The 21,527-nt window shown below is 40.8% G+C and overlaps 1 protein-coding gene across 8 annotated transcripts in view; it reads right to left on the bottom strand.

Moving 5' to 3' along the window:
* Positions 1–21,527, bottom strand: part of Fbxl2 (F-box and leucine rich repeat protein 2) — a 91,252-nt gene that overhangs the window by 10,699 nt on the left and 59,026 nt on the right. For 4 of the 8 annotated variants that reach the window (XM_058576718.1, XM_046437485.2, XM_058576719.1 and 1 more), the window contains 9 exons: positions 19,621–19,689; positions 19,425–19,539; positions 19,035–19,161; positions 18,831–18,905; positions 17,251–17,381; positions 15,162–15,222; positions 14,347–14,391; positions 13,706–13,762; positions 625–837 (listed from right to left, as the gene is read on the bottom strand). In XM_058576718.1, coding sequence (XP_058432701.1) covers positions 625–837; positions 13,706–13,762; positions 14,347–14,391; positions 15,162–15,222; positions 17,251–17,381; positions 18,831–18,905; positions 19,035–19,161; positions 19,425–19,539; positions 19,621–19,645 — 849 coding nt within the window. In that variant the 5' untranslated portion in view covers positions 19,646–19,689. Of the gene's footprint in view, positions 1–624; positions 838–11,865; positions 11,919–12,065; positions 12,143–13,705; positions 13,763–14,346; positions 14,392–15,161; positions 15,223–17,250; positions 17,382–18,830; positions 18,906–19,034; positions 19,162–19,424; positions 19,540–19,620; positions 19,690–21,527 lie in introns of those variants that run through there. The other 4 variants (XM_046437482.2, XM_046437483.2, XM_058576717.1 and 1 more) reach the window with 3 other exon arrangements.

The following is a 21,527-nucleotide window of genomic DNA, read 5'->3' as shown; positions in this document are numbered from 1 at the left end:
TGAGGGTGCTGATCAGACTACATGGAACATCTCCCCCAGACCCACTCAAATTGAACTTCAGAGTGGGATCTAAACAATGGGATTTTGAAGCAGTCTAAGATGACTGACAAATGAGTAAACCAGATAAGTTTGCATAACTATTGGCTTAGGATAGAATGGAGAAAGTGAATGTTGATTTGGGGAGGGAAACCGGAGCTTAAACTCAGGGGCACTCGACCACTGAGTCACATCCCCAGCCCTACTTTGTATTTTATTTAGAGACAGGGTCTCACTGAGTTGCTTAGCGCCTCGCCATTGCTGAAGCTGGTTTTGAACTTGCAGTCCTGTCTCAGCCTCCTCAGCTGCTGGGATTACAGGCGAGTGCCACTGTGCCCAGCTGGATATTGATTTTTTTAAAAATGATGTTCAGTTTATTAATTGCTGAGATTCATCTCATCGCTACATCTCATTACAGACTATGATAGGTGGAGGGTGGGGCTGGAAACCGAACCCAGGGCCTTGTGCATGCTTGGTAAGCACTCTATCACTGAGCTACCTCCCCAGCTCTGGATATTGATTTTAATGTTTGATTCTGTTGCTCAGAAACGATGTCAGGTTGAGCCCACTCCCCAGCCCCAAGCCTACCCGCATCCGCTTGATGCCTGCTCGAGTGACCTGCTGGCAGTCATACAGCTCAAGGCGCTCCAGGCCACGGCAGTTCTCTAGATGTTCCAGAGCCACGTCAGTGATGAGAAGACAGTTGTCCAACTCTAATACCCGCAGCCTCTCATGGCCACAGGTGCTGTTGCTCAGGTGCAGGATCCCATCATCTGTGATGAGCTCACAGTGAGAAAGGCTCTGGAACAGGAAGAAAAAATGTTCATAAGACCCTCTTATTTCAAGACTCAAGGCCTACGTAAAATCAGGGAAAGTTGCTCATGAAATGTCCCAGAATAACTGCTAATGTGGCTTGATTATGTCCCCTAAAAAGCATGTGCTAGAAACTATCCCCAATGAAACTGTTGCAAGTAGAGCCTAATCAGAGGGGAGCTATTTAGGCCATGGCGGCTCCACCTCTACTGAGTGAATTGACAAAAAAGATTTAGAAAGGGCTCAGGGCTGCAAAGTCTCTCTTCCTGCCCCACTTTTGTCCCCTGCTACAAGATGACACAACAAAAAGGCTCTACCAGATTCTAGAACTATGGGGAATAAATTTCAATTCATTCTAAGTACCCAGTCCATGATACTGTATAACAGCAGCACAATGCTTTATGAGGCATATGAGGCAGGGTCAAAGGAAATGCTGAGGCCCTTCGTTACGGGGCTTCAGGGTAAAATTTCAAAGTTTACTTCCCTGAGAGCAGTTTATCCAATTCTCCATTTGAGTGGAGGCAGTGGAATAAATGATTCTAATGTTCTTGTTCACTAGAAAATTGTGCAAACAACCATGACTCAGATGGGCATCTTTGAAGGTTGTGAACAAATGGAGCTTGAACAATGTGATCTGGCTTTACTAGCCCCTTGGGCCACAGCTCAAGGTTGCAGAAGGTTACTCAGATTCATTTATATAGCTTAAAGTATCATTTCTGCAATTCTACAAGGGTCTCCTTACTGAGTTTCAGGGATCTGACAGTGTCCCCATGCTTATCAAATTTAATATTTAATTCAACATAAAAATTCTTCAGAAGAAAACAAAAAGTACTGCATTGTTTCCTATTGTTCATTTGTTCCTTCAAATACATGAGTTCCAACTGTGCCAGGCTGTGTGTATGCATTGTTGAAGCCCAGATTGGACAGCTGAAATGAAATCCACATTTAATATTAAACAGAAGCTGAGGTAAGTGCTGGGAGTATATGACTGTGGGATTTGATCTAAGAGACCAGTGAGTTGCTATCTGAAATGCTCAAAAAGATGTCCAGTATCATTACATGCCTACTAGAAGGGCTAAAATAAAAATATTAAAAAAATAAGTGTTGGCAAGGATGTGGAAGAACTGAAGTTCCTGTGTTCAATGGCAATTTGTATATTCTTAACTGAAATGCATGTTAAACAAAATCTGATAATATAGCAATACTGGTTATAATAGCCCCAAACTAGAAACCACTCAAATATTCAACAATAGAAAGGATAAGTAAATCACAATAGGCTCATTCTAGAAAGCAATGAGGATGAATAGCAGGGCACCGTGGCATCTTGACTTGGAAGACTGAGAGGAGAATCAAGTTCAAAGCCATCTCAGCAACTTAGTGTGGCCCTAAACAACTTAGCCAGACCCTGTCTCAAAAAAAGGGTTGGGGATATGGCTCAGTGGTCAAGCACCTCTGGGTTCAATACCCAGTACAAACACACACAAACACACACACAAGATTCAATGAGTGAACTTCACAAATGTAATATTGAGTAATGAAACCAGACAAAAGTACACATGACTCCACTATGTAATTTCATTAGTAAAATACAAAAACAGGAAAAACTAATACATGCTGTTGGAAGTCACCACCTTTGGGAGATTAGTAACTGGAAGGGAGCAGAATGTGGCTTTCTTGGATCATGGTAATGCTGATCTTTAGTCTGGGTGTGTCCGGTTTATGGAATTGCATTAATCTACACATCAATGATAAGTATACTTTTCTGTATATTTTACTTCAATAAAAGTTAAAATTGAAAAAAATTAGCCACTCTGCCAAATTGTGTGGAAAGGTGGATACAATAGAGAGCAAGTGGGAGGCTATTACATTCTTGGAGGTAAGGAAATGCCCTGTAGTTTGGACCTGAATGAGTTGTGGTGGCAGGGTGGGAAGTTCTGCAAAATGGAAAGAGAACCAAGACATTGACACTGAATATAAGAAACAGGAAGGTGAGTCTAACCTAGAGGGAAGGGAAGCTAGGGGAGAAATTCTGTCAGACAGCAAACCTTGAACCTTGATTCCTTTGTGTGCTCTGTCTTAACCCTATGGGGTATGTTTCCTTTCTCAAGAATCCAATCACACTACACAATTCTATACAAACCAATATCTTGTAATGAATATCTATGCAATCATTGGTTTTTGTCTTTTAGAACTGACTTCTGGATAAAGCCAGAGACTTCGCTAAAGTTTTTCAGGAGGCCACTTAAGATAGTCAAAATCCTTTTTTTTTTTTATTTACCTACTTATAATAAATTGCAACTAGAAAAAAACGTGTGTGTGTATATATATATTTTTTAGTTTGGAGAAAGAAGACAACTGAGGTAATGTATGGATACTAATCTCTTCATCGCTTTAATACAGAGAAGCTGAAGAACTAAGAAGTTAACATTAGCGCCTAGGACCATGGAGATACTCCTACATTAATTGAAAGACTAATGTACTGGTATATGCAAATATTCATATAAATTTAAAAAACTTGTTTAAGAAAAAAATCAAAGAAGCCCTTAACCTGTTCTCTGAGTCCAAAGGAAAATATGCTGCCAACATTGTTCACAGAGCAAATACACTGCTTATTTTACACAAACTAAGCAACCAATAGTCAAAACTATCTACTTTTGGGCCCCCACTGTGTACGTATTATCTCAATTTATTCTTCAGGCTAACTGTGCAAAGTGTTATTCCCATTTTACAGATAAAGACTTTGCAGCTCAAAGAAGTTGAGACTTGCCAATTACAGCCAGTCAGGGTGGTCTTAAATTTTATCCCTGCCCTGCTGTCTCATCCCTGGTAGATGACAGAGGGGTTAGGCTGTTTTTATTAAGGGCAAACAGAATTATCTATTATTGCACAGAGTTTCTTTAGAACATAAGTTGACCACAGAGGTTATCCCTGTGGAAGGAACATAGTAACTCGAGTTTTTAAATAGGAGTGAGATTTTTCTCTTATATTCTTGGCATTTTTAAAAAAATTTTTTCTTTCGAATTTTGTGATTCTTTTTCTGCATTAGATTCTTTCTCTATATTATATGAGCATGTAATTTTTGTTCTTTAGCCTGTTAACATGGTGGATTATATGGATTAGTTTTCAAATATTAAACTAGACTTGTATCCTTGAAATATTTCAACTCTGTTGGTCATGTGTATAATTATTTTTAATCTATTGATGAGTTCTATTTACTAATATTTTGTGAGTTCTATTTGCTAATATTTTATTAAGATCATTTGCTCCTATATTTATGAAGAATACCAGTCTGTAGTTTTGGTTTTTGGTGCTGTTTTTGTTTGGTTTTAGTATCAGGGTATTACTGACCTTATGAGTTATGAAATGTTTTCTCATCCGTTTTATAGAAGAGATTGTATGGAATTGGTTTTAATTCCTTATGTTTGGAAGAATTCTCCACTTAAACAATCTGGGATGAACATTTCCTTTTTTTTAATATTTATTTTTTAGTTGTAGTTGGACACAATACCTTTATTTATTTATTTATTTATTTATTTATTTATTTATTTTTATGTGGTGCTGAGGATCCAACTCAGGGCCCCACACATGCTAGGCAAGCACTCTACTGCTGAGCCACAACCACAGCCCTGAACATTTACTTTTTGAGGGTTTTTAAATCAAATTTTATGTCTTCAGCAGTTACAGGGCTATTAAGATTATTTATATATATATCCCAGCCTTCTATTTTATATTGACTTTGTTTTGAATGTCTATTTCACCTACATTGTCAAATTTATACAGTTGTTTCTAGTACAGTTTGAGCATCCCTAACCTGAAATCGGAAATGCTCCAAAATCTGAAACATTTTGAGCATCAGCATGAGGCAATAAATGGAAAATTCCATATTTGACCTCACGTGAGACAGGTCACAGTAAAAAATGCAGGTTCACTAAAAATTTTACCAGGTATATATTAAACAAAATGAATTTTCTATTTAGATTTGAGACCTACCCCCAAAATATTTATTTACTTACATATACACAGACATTCCAAAATTGGAAGAAATGTGAAATCCAAAACACTTTTGGTCCCAAGCATCTCAGATACTGGCTACTTTACCTGCATTCCCTTAATTTTCATTGGATGTCTGCCTTTGGATGTCTGGAGATTTTGTGTGTGTGTGTGTGTGGTGTGTGTATATATATTGTGTATGAATATAGACACAATAATATGTAGATGAACACAATGCCTTTATTAATTTTTTTATGTGGCACTGAGGATCAGAACCCAATGCCTCATACATGCTAGGCAAGCACTCTACCACTGAGCTACAGTCCCAGCCCCCAAATTTCATTTTGATGTTAGCCATTGTGTCTTCTCTTTATCAGTCTTGCTAGAGGCTATTTTCCTTTCCAAAGAGTTTTCTGTTTCATGGGTTTCGCTCTGTAGTTTTTTTTTTTCAACCTCACTGAATCCTACTATCATTTTTATTATATCCTTCATGTTTTGGTGGTGATTTTTTTTCTTTCTTGATGGGGAAATTTAAAATTACTGATTTTATTTTTTAATTCAATTTTTAATTTTTTCCTTTATACATAATATTGAGGTTCATTTTGATAAAATTATATAAGCATGGAATGTAATTTGCTCCAATATCCTCTTTTTAAATGTAAGCATTTAGTGCCATAAATCTCCCTCTTAGTACTGCTTTAGTTATACCACAATTTTTTTTTTTAATTTTAATTTGTGTGTGTATGGTGCTGGGGATTGAACCCAGGGCCTTGTGCATGAGAGACAAGCACTCTACCAACTGAGCTATATCTACCAACTGAGCTATATCCCCAGGCCCACAAATTTTAATGTGTTATATTTTCATGTTCATTCAGTTAAACTTGTTTTTAAAAATTTTTCCTTGAGACCTCCTCTTTGACCTAGGATTATTTAGAAAATGTTTTGTTTAGTTTCCAAATGTTCAGAAATCTTCCTGTTATCTGTTTTGATTACCATCTTTAGCATTTTCAAGGGTCCAGTTCAGCTTTGTTCAGTATATTCAGATGATTGTGCAGTGGATCTCAGAACCTTTTCATCTTGCAAAACTGAAACTCTGTACCCATTAAACAAATCTTCATTTTCCTTCCACCCAGCTCCTGGCAACCACAATTTTACTTAGTTTCTGAGTTTGACTAGATAACTCATGTAATTGAAAGCATATAAGTGAAAAAAGACACTTGTCCTTTTGTGATTGGCTTATTTCACTTAGTGCATGGCCTGATACATGTTGAAGCATGTATCAGAATTTTGTTTCCTTAAGTCTGAATATTTCATGTATGTATATGTATATACCACATTTTGCTTATCAAATGATGAACACTGGAGCTGCTTCCACCTCTTGGTGGAATAATGCTGCTATGAATATGGGAGTAAGATATCTCTTTAAGGGGGATTTTAAAAATTATTATTTTTAAATTTTAGAAATTTATTTTTAAATTTTTAAAATTTGAGGGGGAAATTTAAAATTACTGAGATTTTATTTTTTAATTCAATTTTTAACTTTTTCCTTTATTCTTTAGAGTTACACATAATATTGGGGTTCATTTTGATTAAATTATATAAGCATGGAATATAATTTGCTCTAATATCCTCTTTTTTAATGTAAGCATTTAGTGCCATAAATCTCCCTCTTAACACTGCTTTAGCTATACCACAATTTTTAAAAAATTTTAATTTGTGTGTGTGTGTGTATGTGTGTGTGCGCGCGCATGCATGTGGTGCAGGGGATTGAACCCAGGGCCTTGTGCTTGCCTTGCAATTACTTTTAAATCTTCAGCTTATATACCCAGAAGATTGCTGGATCATATAATTCTATTTTTGACCCTTTTGAGGACACACCATACTGGTTTTGATAGTGGCTACTCCCAAGTTATATTCCCATCAGCAGAGGACAAAGGCTACAAATTCTCCACATCCTTCCTTTCTTTTTAAAGAGCTTCCTTTAGCCATTATATCAGGGTAGATCTGGTAACAAAGCTTAGTTTTCCTTCATCTGAGAAATTTTGATTTCCCCTTTTCTGAAGGATATTTCCACTGGAGATAGGATTGGGGTTGAATTCTTTTCTTCCTGCACTTAAAAATGCGGTGCCACTTCTTTGTATATGGTATTTCTCTCTCACTGTTCAAGGTGTTCCTCAGGCTGGGAGTGGAGCTTGGTCATAAAACATTTGTCTGCAATGTACAAGGCCCTTTGTTGAATCCCCAAAACCACCAAAAAAGGTTTTAGTTTTCTGAAGATTGATTATGATGTCTCGATTTGATTTTCTCTGGGCTTTTCCCATTTGGTGTTTGACCAGTTTCTTGAATCTGCAGATATGTGTCTTGCCCGATTTGGCAATTTGCAGCCGTGATTTCATCTCCACATTTTCTTCCTCTTTCTAGAATTGTGATATGAATGCTGTATCTTTGTTACATGACAGCTCTATCATTCCCAGAGGCGTCTACTCCTTCTTGGTCTATTTCTATTGCTCAGGTTGAGTAATTTTCTATTGTTTTATCTTCAAGTTCATGGATTATTTCCTTTGTCTTCTCCATTTTGCTTGAGGGCCATCCATTCAGTTTCATTGTTGTATGTTTCAGTTTTAAAATAGTCATCTACTTCTCTCTTCTATTTTCTATTTTTTTGCTGACACTTTTTTCATTTCTTTCAAATGTGTTCATTTGCTAGATACAGCATTTTTATGATGGTTGTTTTAAAATTCTTGTTTTACGATTCTGATATTTGCATCATCTTGGTGTTGGTCCCTATTGTCTTTTCTCAGACAAGTTTAGATTTTTTTCATTTTTGGTATGATGAGTGTTTTTTCTTGTATCCAGCATCTTGATTATTATGAGACCATTTGCTGTAGTGCTGGGGATTGAATAAGGCCTCAAGGGCATGGTAGACCCATGCTCTACCTCTGAGCTAGACCCCTATCCTAAATCTCTCCGAACAAGCCACTTGTGACACGGTACCAGTGGTGGAAGGGGCAGTGCTCCCTTGCTGCTGTCAGTAGGACAGCCTCTCCTGATGCCTTATGTGGAAAGTGCTTTGTTACTGATGGGTGGAGGTAGGGGTCATACTCACCTCCAGAAAACTCTCACTCTCTTGGAATGGGAGAGGTGGCTCTCTGACACTAGGCTCCCTATCTGGTCCCCACTAACACCGCTGGTGGGGAGTAGGCAGCTCAAAACCACAGGGCAAAGATGAAAGATTCTGAGCTCCCCAACTTGCCCTCTGCTGGCAGGGTGGGGATGCTGCTCGTTTTTTTTCTGTGTCTTTTTTGTTAGTATTTGAAAGTTTTTTGTCTTGGTAGGCTGCCCCTTCCTTGATCCTTTGAGTGGAGGGTTCTTTGTATTTTCTTCCCCCTTCTTTTCTTTTCTGTATCTCTTGGCACTTCTGGGTTGTCAGCCTCTTTAGCATCCAGCCTGAGACATGACAAAAGGAAAACTCAGGGAACTCGCCACCATGCTGCTGCTTAGGAAAACAGCATCAGCAGATGTCCCCAGCTGGTCTTGCCACCTTCTTTTGATCTTGTAGTCTTTTTGTCTGTGTTATACAGATCATACTGATGACATTTGAAGAAACTGAGGTTCTGGGCTTAAGTATTAAATAAGCCAGTGGTAGGTAAAGCACAGGGAGCTGGGAACTGTGGTACATTTGAGAGGCTGAGGCGGGAAGATCACTTGAGCTTATGAGTTAGAGACCAGCCTGGGTAAAACAGTGAGACCCCATCGCAAAAAATAGGAGAAAACACTGGGAACATTTTTAAGTGAAGGAGGTTCACTTACAGCAAAAAAAGCTCAGTGATGCAGTTCTCAAGCTTGTTTTCTAACGCCTCCTTCCACTTCCACTAGGCTGCTAGGGGCCTGGTAGGATCAGGAGTGTGCATGGGTGTGAACCTCACCATGGGCAGTGCTTCCTAAGAGAGACCTGGGACAGGGAGGAGTTGAGATCAAATGTAAAAGAGAAATTCAAGCATATTGCTTGTTGGAGCTGCAGCAGGCTGAGGCCTAAGCAATCCAGACATTCTCCTCCCCGGGGGCTCTGAATCTTCCCCTGACACCTTCCAAAGAGAATCATTTCCTCCACCTGTCTCGGAGAGTCTGGTGGCCTACCAGTGACGTTGCAGGCCTGCCTGCCTTGACAAAATTGCCTGAGACTTTGAGTGAGTAAAGGAACTTGGGCTGGGGGTGTGCCAGTCTGAGCAGAGGAATCTCTGACCTTCCCTCTCCTCCAAAGAAGCAGACTTTTTGGTGGAGATATGGCAAGGCTGGGGTAGCTGGCATCCTCTTAAGAAGGACTGTGATTTTTGGAACCTAAGCCCCACAACTCTAGGGGTGACCCTCATCACTCACATACCAGTTACTGTGCTGAGCTCTTGAGACTCGGATTGGTTCGTTTATATCCACTTTGTTCCAAAAGAACATCTGAAGTGGCTTTTCCTCACCAGGCGCTGTGCAAGGTGCTGGTGCTGGGACAGGAGCCTAATCACAATCCCAGGGTTTCCCTGAATCCCTACTGAGGAAAGCTGCCTTTGATTTATAGAAAGAACTTTCAAGATCTAATGCTGAAACTGCAACCATTCAAAATCAATGCACAGAGCTATGGCCAAAATGCCAATGGATAAAACAATTTCTAAAAATATTCAGTTAATCCAAGAAGAAAACTGGAAAGGAAGAACTGAGGAATAGAAAACAGAACAACAAACAGTGAAATGAAGAGCTGGGTTTGTGGCTCAGCGGTAGAGCGCTCACCTCGCACGTGCGAGACCCTGGGTTCGATCCTCAGCACCACATACAAAAATAAACAAGTGAAATAAAGGTGTTGTGTCCAACTACAACTAAAAAATAAATATTAAAAAAAAACAGTGAAATGAAGAACACAAATCCAACTCTCTCAATATTATGTTATACATAAATGACTAAACTATTTAAAAAGGTAGAGATCACCAGACTAGACAAAAGCAGGACCCAATGATACAGTGTCTCTTAAGATATTAAAACACATAAAATCCAAAAGAACAGAATTTTAGTCCTTTTTAAAAAGAATTTACACTTAAAAACAGAATTTAAAAAATCCGAAAGAAAAATATACTTTGCAAATGGAAAGCACAAAAAGGCTGATATATTAATATTACATTAAGCAGACTTTAAGACAGAGTGACAGAGGAATATTTCACAGTGATAAAAAGTCAATTCAACAGAAAGACATATGATCATGGATCTATATGCATCCAAATCTAATCAGGATAAACTAAAGGTCTTAGCCACGGGAGGTACCTGTGTACAGGAGCTGAGGTTTGGCCCCAGCAGCTGGGATAGCACTCACTGGTCTCCACAGATATGTGTGGGAGTAACTGCTATGGAGCTCCGGGAGTGGCCTGATGGTCTTGGGAACTTCAGTATTCCGAGATAGCTATAAGTTCTGAATAAGCCACAGGCTTCAAATTGGGAGCAAAACATGGGCTGGGTCACCTTCACTGTTCTACCACAGAAAAATGGCTCTCCGGATAATTATCAGCCATTCCAAACTCCAAGGATACAATCCAGAGAAGCAGGTCTGACCCCTGCCTCTCGTTCAGCCTTGTCTCCTCTCTAAAGCCCAGCCAGGGCTCTTGTCAGTCCAACAAAGGACACATACTAGTTCCTCTGCGTAAAAGCCTTTAAGCCCTCTTCAACTTACTCTTGCTCATGCTTCAAGGACTGCTCAACAACTGAGAGTAGGATTTAAACAGGATGACAGCTTTGCTAAGAGGGAAGGTGAATCTTGAGGATTAAGGGAGAGATTAAATAATTGACCACAGAATTTAGGCTGAGTCGGGGAGAGGGGACTTCGAATGGGTGAGTGACAATGAAAAGATGAGTCCCATTTAAGTGAAATTATTGCTGCAGTTGGGTTACAGAAGGGGCGACTGGAAAGGAGGAAGACACTGGTCAGGCAGTGGGGCATGAGATAAGAATTCATTCTAGGACTGGGGCGGTAGCATGATGGTACAATGATTGCCTAGCGTGCACAAGGCCCTGGGTTTGATCCCCAGTATCATAAAAACAAAACAAAATACGCATCTGTCTTATAGTGGTATTTTCAAAGTTGTTAAATGTATCCACTTTAAATTGGAGAAAACAGCCATCTAAATGTTAACAAGTCTCACATTGCTATTGTTTCTTTTAGAGCAGTAAGTAGTGGCTTGATAACAAGTTTCTCAAACATGGCCAAGAGCAGGCTGACCACTGGGTAATCTATATGCTTGTCATCTGAAAGGGAGAGTGACTGATATGACTTCTAATGGTTTTGTTTTCTATATAATATCATGGTGTCTTGTTAAATCAGGATGAAATAAAATCTCATAATGAAGAAAGTAATGCATTTCCTTTTTTGGCTGCATTTCTTTTTCTTTAGAATAGTTTCTAGGACCAATGACTTACACAATAAAATGATTTTTGAAAATACTCAAACTAGCTCTGAAAAGGAAACCAGCTCCTCCATAATCAACAGAAACTCCCCGCCACAAACACATATCCTACAACTTTAAAAAAAACAAGAAATGGGGCTGGGGATGTGGCTCAAGCGGTAGTGCGCTCGCCTGGCATGCGTGCGGCCCGGGTTCGATCCTCAGCACCACATACAAACAAAGATGTTATGTCCGCCGAAAACTAGAAAATAAATATTTAAAAAAAAAAAAAAAAAAACAAGAAACAAAGAGGGTCCTTAATTGCCTACAGACAAATTCATGCTCTCTCTAATCTTCTGGGTACTGCTCCCTCATATTCTTTTGAATCTGGGACTCCCCTTGTTTGCAAATGCATATTTGATTTACTGTCAAACACAATCAGGTTTTTGAATATTGTTCCGAATTTTGTGTTAGTGTGAGCATAGGCTCTTCCTCTAGTGAAGATCACAGAGTCACTCCTGGAAGCCCATGGTATATGTACCCACTCGCCTCTCTTGCACATAAAGGAGAACCTGGGAAACCTGAGTGTTGGGAACTGTGCTGAAGTAGTCACCTGGCTTCATTCACACTGGTGGTCACTTTCCTCATTTCTTCCCGCTTGCAGATCTTTAGTAAAAGATAAAAGACACATTTCAAAATTCAAAATGGTGTTTCCCCCAACAGTATTTCCTCTACTGATCTCTGGAGGCTGGGGTGGAACCCGCTGTGGGCCCCTGGCAGCCTGTGCCTGGGTCTGTCATGGTTAGCACTCACTCTCCCTCAGATCCGTGAGTTTCCTTTTGAGTGGAGATTGGGCTGCTCCAGTGGGACCTCCTGTCCCTACACGAGGCCTGCAGAGAAGAGAACTTATTTCACGTTGCACTCAGTCCAAAGGCCCTGCTAGAAGCCGTGCCCGATCCTTCGCATGGTGCCACTACGCCAGGGCAGACTGAGCTGGCTGCATATGCACACTGTGTGACCTGCTGCAGTAGAAATGCACTTCACACAACACATGTGCTCTAACTTGTGCTCAGCTTTGCTTGGGGGTCAACAGAGGAGATCTTAGTACTGTCCTTTACCAAAGTGGGTAGTGCTCCTCAAGTGTCCCTCAAATGTGGATCCTCTGACATTGCAGGTGGTCTCTCCTCATGAGTCATCTTCTTGGTCTCTAACCACTAGAGGAGTGCTTGGCATGGTGGTCCTCAAGAAATGTTTGTAGAGTGAACTGGATGAATAACAGACACCTTTTTCCTTTATCTGTCTTGGCTATTAAAATCTCAAGGCTATGTTAAGATTTCAACTGCAACTGTTTCCTGTTTTTTTGCTAATAATTCTTTATGTTCAAATTTTTTTGATTTTTTATTTGGAGCTTCTGGTTTTATAGTTTTTTTTTTTTAACCTCTGTTCTGTTTTTGGAAATAGCTTGTATAAAAATAGTGGACAAGATAGAGAAGGTTTTCCATCACCAGAAACCTCCCTGCAGGGGAGAACACCAACTATTTGGAGGACATCCCCTGACAGCGTGGAACCTGCAAACTGCTCCCACAGGTATCTGAAGCCTCCTTGCACTTGTGCCTGAGGGGAAGTGTCCAGAGGGAAAGTAGAAATAAGGAAAGTTGGTGGGAGAGTGACTTAAGGCCAAATGGAGCTTTAATGATGACACAGAATTCAAGCCCTTGAGGAGAGGGCAACTTTCAAAGATGACAGAGGGAAAGCTGGCTTAAGAAAAACTGGATGTGTGCACCTGTGGGCCTCGTAAACACCAGACTGGGGAAAGGCCAAGAGATCTGGGGACTTGGAGCAGCTGTGTAACTGTGGGGCAAGTCCCTTCACCACTTTGAGTCTCAGTTTCTTCACTTATAAAATGGGGCTCTGAATGGTGCCTGCATCATACGGCTGACATTTTGTGGGCACGGTAGACTTCCACTTGGTGGCTTGCTCAGCAGACAATGACTCCTCCCCTTCTCTAGGCTCAGATGGACAGAAGTGAAATGTGAGTGAGATGTCTGCATGGCTAAGAGTGGCAGGCACTCATTTTGCATTTTTCAAAAAGTGTAAATACATATCCAAGAAAATGGTCTCATTCCTTTTCCCCCCCAGATGAACAGATGTGAACTACAACAGAAGGATGGTCCCAAACTTGTTGAGGAATGTGACATTTCATCAAGCTAACTTTCACCCTGTCTGCCAGATAAACACAAACTTGAGTGAAGTGACCAGGACACGGGTCCCTGCTGGGGGAAAGCAGTAATATCCAGATACCCCGCTTCCCAAGTTAGCCCAGCTGGTAGAGCTTAGAAACTCTAAGCTCTGGAACCATGATGGACAGAGAACCCACAGTGATTTTTGCTGTGATGGGAGGATCCTTTCATTCCCAAGAGGTGAATAATGTCACAAAAACTCAAAAGACTCACCAGGGCTTGTAGCTTAGGACAGTGAATGGAGAGCTGGATGAGCGTGCTGTCGGTTATCTGGAGAGAAACACGCTGTGTCAGTGTAGCTTCTACACCAGAACTTAATACCTAATCCTGGCTTCTCCTGAACATGGAAATCAAAAGGTGCAAAAGAGAATTAAAAACTCATCCAGGCATACTCCGGCTGGAAGCTCCTGTCTTTACCAGCAACCTCCAATCTGCCCACTCCTGGAGATGCACAACTGTAACAGTTTGGTCTCTCTATGGTGCCCTAAAAGGGGCTTAGGGGAAAAGAACAAACAGGGAATGGGCAAGAAGTATTCTCTCTAGAGTCACCCCATCGCTGGATATATCAGTTTATTTCTCCCTTAAGTTCTGTGAAAAAATAAGAGGAGACCTTGTTTTTTATGTCTGGCAAAAGATGAAGCCATCTTGAATTTCTTTGCTACAACTCTGCCTGATGACTGCAAGTAGCCAAAAGTTTACATATCCCACTGCCATGGCCCATAATGAGTACCCAAGTCCCACTGCCTATACTGGGCAAGAAGGGTTGGGACAACAGGCAGTCTATGTCCCTAGCTGTGTGATGCTACTAGCAGTAACTGAGGAGCAGCCCTCAGGGCTCTTAGGGTTCCACTCACCAGGATGCATTCTTCCAGATCCATCTTCTCCAGGTCATGGCAATTCTGAAAGAGTACACAAGACATGCCCTGCTGTGTAGGAAACACCTGCAATTTACCTGTCCCCCTGAGTATGAATCAAGGTCCTTGTTCTTTTCCATTAAGGGGTATGGTCTGTTCTTAGAGCTACTCAGTGAACCAGCATCTCTGAGCTTGTGCCCTTTGAGTCATAGTCACTTTGAAAATGGAAATAGGGCTGCTCTGGCAGCATTTTCTTCTCTCAACCTGAAAGAGCACTTTCCCAGTGGTTCAGACATTAGCAGGAAAATTTTAATCATAGGCCAGGCTCTGGGAGGACAGGGAATGAGGCGGTCAGCCACACTGGGGAGGTGGGTGGGGTTGATTGTAGGGTAGGAAGAAGAATATATCAGCATCCCCTGAAGGACACTGGCTCCTTGCAACAAGCCCAGAAAGGGCCTCATAGTGACCTTGGTGGTCACTGTGGCAGACAATGTAGAAAATGGAGCAAGCCCAGCCTAGTTAGGGGATGCTGTAGAGAGGCCAACTGGGGTCTGTGTAGGAATGGCATCTCTTACAGGAGAAGAAGCTCCTCTCAGGGCGGCCCCACCTGTTCAAGTGAGAAGGAGGCTTGGGCCCTTTCCAGAATTCTCTCCAGTGTCTTCCTAGATTTCTGGCTAGCTGAAAAAAATGTAAAACTTACCCCAAGGATTCTACTTGGCTTTGTGCTCGTCTTTTCTGAAGCTAATTTTTGCACACCACACAACCACCCCAGGTCACTTTGAATTACAGTTGTTGTTTAAAAATCTATGCCTTACCCGAGCTAAAAGTGTAAAGCCTGCATCAGTCAAATGGGAGCATCGGGCAGCCTCCAAAATTCTAGGAAGGGGACATGCAGGGGAGAAAAAAAGTACCAAGAGATTAACAATAGAAACATTATGCTCCGCTGCACACTCTTGATGTTGTTCTGTTCTTTGACACTTTGCCTCTGTCAATCATTCTAAGGGTTGTAAAACTCAAAGACTGTCACAACTGAACAGATGAGGGCCTGCTTGAGGGTTAGGGAGGACCTGTCCAAGGCCCTAAAGTCTCATCCCAAACTCCCGTAGTAAATCCAAGAATCTTCCCCACCACCACATTGTTGGTTTTGAAATAATACTCTAATATTTAGTGACTTATTTTAAAAGTCACTAAATAAAAGACTGGGGTTGTAGCTCAGTGGTACAGCGCTTGCCTAGCATGCGTGAGGCACTGGGTCTGATACTCAGCACCACATATAAATAAATAAATAAAATAAAGGCCCATTGACAACTAAAAATATATTTTAAAAATATTGCATTTCATTTAAAAAATAAATAAAACACAATTAAAACGAACTTGTATGTAATAAAATCATATTACAATATATTCATTGAAATTCCAAGTTACAAGAAATTTAAAACAATTATAGGCAATGAAAAACTGAGTTGATTTTTGGTGAGAGACACAGTGGCACATTCCTGTCATCCCAGAGACTTGGGAGGCTGAGGCAGGGGCTGGGGATATAGCTCAGTGGTACAGCACCCCTGGGTTCAATGCCCAGTACCACACACACCTACATACACATAATTCTCAATTACTCATGCTTAATAGGAATGAATGCATGAATAACATTTCTAAGTTAACAATAATTTTAACCTGTTCTCTGACCAGAGTTGTTTTTGGTCTTTTGTTGTTTCTGTGCTGGGGATTGGACAGAGGCCCTAATGCATTTTAAGCGCGTGCTCTGCCACTGAGCTTCATCCTCAGCCCTCTGACTAGTTCTGACCACCCAAATTCCTTCTATGAAGCAGAAATATCAAAATTATCTAGAATCTTTCTTAAAAAAAATTCAGACAAATACAAAATAAATGATTCTTAAAAGTTACATAACTGACATGAGAAATGGATCAGTTTCACTGGCATATAAAACGTTAAAATAATTTTTCTGCCTCTTGTATGCAGGTTAGGATTGCTAGTTTGAAAGTCAAACCCTAAGTCCAAATTCTATCTTTACTTCTTAATCATCATGTGACCCAGGACAAATTATATGATTTTCCTCTGTATCTGTTTCTCCTCTGCAGAATAAATGAGAATAGTGGTAACTACTCAGAGATGTGTTGAGAATAAGATATCACTCATAAAGACACCTGGCACTGAGTCAGGAACATAACATGAGTGCAAGATTAGCCCTAAGTAGTTTTCATATGCATAGCTGGTAGCAATAATGTGTTGCCTTGAGAATCAGAAAATAAATTATTATTTATTGAAACAGTTGGGTGTGGTGGTGCACACCTGTAATTCCAGCAACTTGGGAGGCTATGACAGGAGAATTACAGATTTGAGACTAGCCTCAGTAATTTAGTGAAACCTTGTCTCAAAAAATAAAAAGGGTAGGGAATGTAGCTCAATGGTAAAGCATTCCTGGGTTCAATCCCCAATGCCAAAACAAAACAAAAATCTCCCATTCTTCCTGCTGGGGAAAATGAAAAATAAGAAGCAATTATGATCTTTTCCCCTCACTGTGTCTACTTAGCAGCAGGTTTAAAGGAGACACTGGGAACATCTGGACCAAGGCTACCACTTTGCTCGCCATCAAATTACTCTGGTGTTTGAAGAGATTAACAGGATGAAGCAAATTGGTGGTGGTGGTTGGAATGCGTGAATTCATCAAGAAACACAATTCAGATTCACTGGTGCTAGCCACTTCACACTCTGCTGGTGCAACCCTCAATGAACTAGGTTACACGCTGCCCCACCTCCGTCCACCCAGCAAAAACACAACTCCTGCCTCCCCTACCACCTGTTCCTCTTGCTCCACGCCTTCCCCTCCTCTTGGTCAGCCCAGGCAATCTCTGAGCTGCAAAGCAGAAAGCATGGCATACTCACTGCAGTCTCGGGCAGTTCAGACCCAGGGCCGTAAGAGATGCGTCGGTGAGGTTGCTGCAACCCGAAAGGCAGAGGGCCTGCAGCCGGTGGCAGCCCCTGCATATCTGCACCACGCCTTCATCCGTGATGCGCTGCAGAAAAGCAGTGCAGGAAGAAGTCAGAGGACATCAGAACTAGACAGGAGCAACTGTTATTTGGTTGTCAGTTACTAGCACTTCCTAACAACTTAAAAAAGGGCAGATATGTATTTGTATTAAAATGTTCTAGCATTACTGATGGAGGGTAAAAACTTTAAATTATATTTCTACCCCCAGGATTCATCAAAATAGATATAGATTAGACTCCCCCCACCCAGGAAAAATTCTTGATTGTAAAACATAAAACTTGCCTAAGTGACATTAATATTTGGTTGAACATCTACAAATTAATGCTTTAGACATTTGCCATATAAATCACATATATACAAACAATATTTCCTCAAATGTTTTAAAGATAACAAATCAGTTATTGAAAAATGCCTTAGAATTTTGTTAGTTTAGCCATAAAGATTCCATATAACATAAATGCTCTAATTCATATAGAAATAAATTGCACATCTATATTGTATCTTGAGCCACGTGCAATTCTACATGCAGGTCAAAGTCTTATTTTGAATAGTCCAGGCCCACAAAGTCAAGACTGGTCCAGAAGATGGTTTGTTTTCTGTCCCACCATCAGGGACTCTAAAGATTTAGTATTCATTCATTAAAGATCAAATGCAAGGGCTTTTGAGAGAGAGAACTCTCTCAGGGCTACATGCCCCTTGAGGAACCCTGTAGCCTGCTGAAAGCACACACTGTACTTCTCAGCATTTATAGTGGTAGTGAAGAAGGGCCAGCAGGTTTGCACAGGCTATGCCCTGATGAAGATGAAATGCTACCTTGCTCTTGCATACGTCATTTATTTTTCTAGGCATTTTCACATCTGCTATTTCATTTTATCTCCTGAAATATTACAGTTGCCATTACCCCCAATTTATAAGTTGAAAAAAAAGACACTGAGTTCTCATGATGAACTATTCAGGTCTAACAACTAGTTAGTGACTAGTTCACAGTATTTCTTTTTCTCTTTTTCTGTACTGGGGATTAACTGAGCCACATCCCCAGCCCTTTTGAGACAGGGTCTTGTTAAGTTGCTTGGAGTTGATAAATTGCTGAGGCTGGCCTCATATTTGCAATTCCCCTGCCTCAGCCTTCCAAACTGCTAGGATTATAAACATTCACCACTGTGCCTGGTTAGTTCATGGCAACTCTGATACTTTACTCAATACTCTATTATTTTTTTTAATCAAGGCTTGATTTATAGTACTTCCAGGGGAGATGTTGGTGGCTCAGTATTGAGGGTGATGCCTTGTTCTTTTATCTCATGGCAAAGTGACAGATCCTACAAAGACACAGGATGAGAAGCCAGAGTGCAGGTCTGGCAATGTGACTATTTGCCAGTCATCTCAGCTGCAAGGGATGCTGTGCAGTGAGGCCTACAACAGATTTCTGGGGGAAAGAACGGAGCAGGGCAGTGTTCGGGAAAGGCATGCTACTTACTGAGCAGGACTGTAAGTTGAGGCTCACAAGCTCATGGCAATAATTCTGAATGTGCTTCAGAGCTTCATCTTCTAACTAAGTGGACACAAAAAACAGAAGAGGGATGAAGTCTTGGTGAGGGAACAAGTGGGACACCAGGGAAAATGCAACAGCAAATTAGTTCCCGATGTGTGAGAAAATCAGCTGCATGAACATTTTTGGTACCTGTGTGCAGCCCCTCAGGAGCAGGGCTTTTAGGCCTTGACAACCCCGTACCAGCGCTTCAATGCCATCCTTTGTGATCTGATCACACCAAGAGAGGTTCAGGTACTCCAGATTTCGGCAGCCCTCACTGAGAGAACAAGAAACAAAAACACCCCTGTGTACTCCTGTAGACAGTTATTACCGACTTTGAATTTAATACATCATCAGCAATTCAGTGAGTGAGACAGCCCCCATAACCTGTCTGAGCCGTCATCTCTTCCCTGCTCTAGTGGGACCATTAGGAAGGCTTCATCAGGAAGATACACCGGAATGTTCACTGTTTGGGTATTTTCTTTTTTAATTTTTTATTGTTTGGGTATTTTCTAGACCACAAACAAAGGGTGTTCTTACCTGATGCCCTTTAAGGAGCTGTTTGTAATAGACACGCAGGAGGTCAGGTCCAGGTGTTTCAGCTTGGAACAGAATCTGCTAAGGCTGTAACACGTGCTGGAAAAGAGCAGATGCACTAAAGATATTTTCAACCATGTTTCTCTCCCCTCATTCACCCGGAAGCCACTTTATCCCTAAACTAATCCTCATTACTTACCTGTCAGTGATTTTTGTGCACCCATTGAGGTTTAAATGTTCAATGTTTCGGCAGTTCTGTGCAAAGGTCCTAAAATGAGAAAATATTGTAAAACTTCCTGCAAGTTGCTGGCCAGCCACTAGAGGGCACAGGTACCATTTCCTTAAAACAGTGCTTCTCAAATTTCAATGCATATGAAACAGCTAAGCCTTTCATCACAGTGCAGATTCTGATGGTAGATGTGGCTCTGTAGTACCAAGAAACTCCCAGTGATGCCACTGCTGCTAGTCTGGGACCATGTAAGAAGCAAACCTCTAGACTGACTTTCTATCCACCAACTGTCCTTCAACCTTGGTGAGTCATCTGAGAACGGAGGCCTGCTTCTTACTCCTTCTCTTCTATAGAAAAATCAATTTGCAAAAAAGGGGACAATTGTTTCTTGTATTATGTCATGTTATCATTTGGTTAAACTAGGGCCTTTCTGGAAAAATCATCTATGGCCATGGAGAGGTGTCAGTAATTCATACTGGTATAAATCGAGTGATGAAGGGCAACTTCCTCAATGATCTGTGGGCTAGTAACATGTTAACTGCTTAACATATTCAGCAAGGACTGGCTCAGGTCACCTGTGTCTTCTGAAATACAGCTTGAATATGTCTTATAGGATAGAATCCTGACTCTCCCGTGCAGTACCCAAAGGCCTCTAAAACTTGGCCTCAAAGCAGATATTACCTTATCTACTCCTTCTGACCTGCCATGGGGCAACCAAATTGGAGCCTGATGGACTCTCTTGAGATGAGGAGCTGAAAGTCTAGGAAGCTCACAGTGACTACAGTTATCACAGAAGAGTACTATTAGAGTGGAGATCTCCAGGATCTGCAGAGGGCGCTGCTTGAGAATTCAACAGAATATAGATCACCATATGGATACAAGGAAACTAGTCAAGCTGGGGGGCGGGGAGGAAGATTAGCTAACAATATTAAAAAGAACAACAGTCAGAGCTCACCCAGGGTAAGGAACAGTGGTCACTTCCACTAGCCTGGTTAAAAAAAAATGTCATAATCCATGGGGCAATGGATAGAGTACTGAGAAGGATCTTGCTTCAGGAGACTAATTAGACCTAGGCTAAACACTGCTTTGGTCCAACCTAAAAAAAAAAATCTCTCTTGCAGTGCTGGTGATTGAACCCAGGCCTTGTACACGCCAGGCAAGTGCTCTACCACTGAGCTATACCCCTCAGTTCCAAAACTAACAAATGTTAAGAATAAGACCAAAAAAGAACTATTCCTAAGTGACTGAACTGCATCCCAGAACAAAATTCAAAAGAGTATTAATAGGAGTACAAATATGTCCTGCACCCAAAAAAGTAAAATTTGCAATGTCTGGTACTGAACAAAAAATTGTCAATCTTTTAAAGGAGGAGGAAAATATGTCTACAACAAAGAGAAAATTCATTATATCAAAACTTATTACAAACTGACAGCAGAAATAGCAAAGACATTGAAAGCTATTATAAATGTTTTTACATAGAATTCAGTTCTAAGAAGCTAAAGATTAAATGTTATGCAGAAGCTTGAAAGATATTTTTAAAACCACCCAAATTAAACTTTTAGATATGAAAACCACAAATGGCTGAGATGAGAATTTATTAGATGGGATTAACAGCAGATTGGACATGGTATATGAAATGATTAGTGACCTTGACATAGCAATAGAAACTATCCAAGATAAAACATGGAGAGAAAAGAAGAAAAAGATCAGAGCATAAATGAACTGTAGGACATCTTTAAGCAACTTAATAGACATGAGACTGAAGTTCTTAAAAAAGAGGAGATAGCCAGGCATAGGCCTGTAATCCCAGAGACTCAGGAGAATTATAAGTTTGAGGCCAGTCTCAGCAATTTAGTGAGGCCCTAAGCAACTCAGCA

The sequence above is a fragment of the Marmota monax genome, unplaced genomic scaffold (assembly GCF_021218885.2).
Source record: "Marmota monax isolate L192 unplaced genomic scaffold, Marmota_monax_Labrador192_F-V1.1 WCK01_AAM20220418_F8-fsc00021, whole genome shotgun sequence".
NCBI classification, from domain to species: domain Eukaryota; kingdom Metazoa; phylum Chordata; class Mammalia; order Rodentia; family Sciuridae; genus Marmota; species Marmota monax.
Note: the sequence above shows the minus strand (reverse complement) of the source record. Positions and strands in the feature narration are given on the sequence as shown.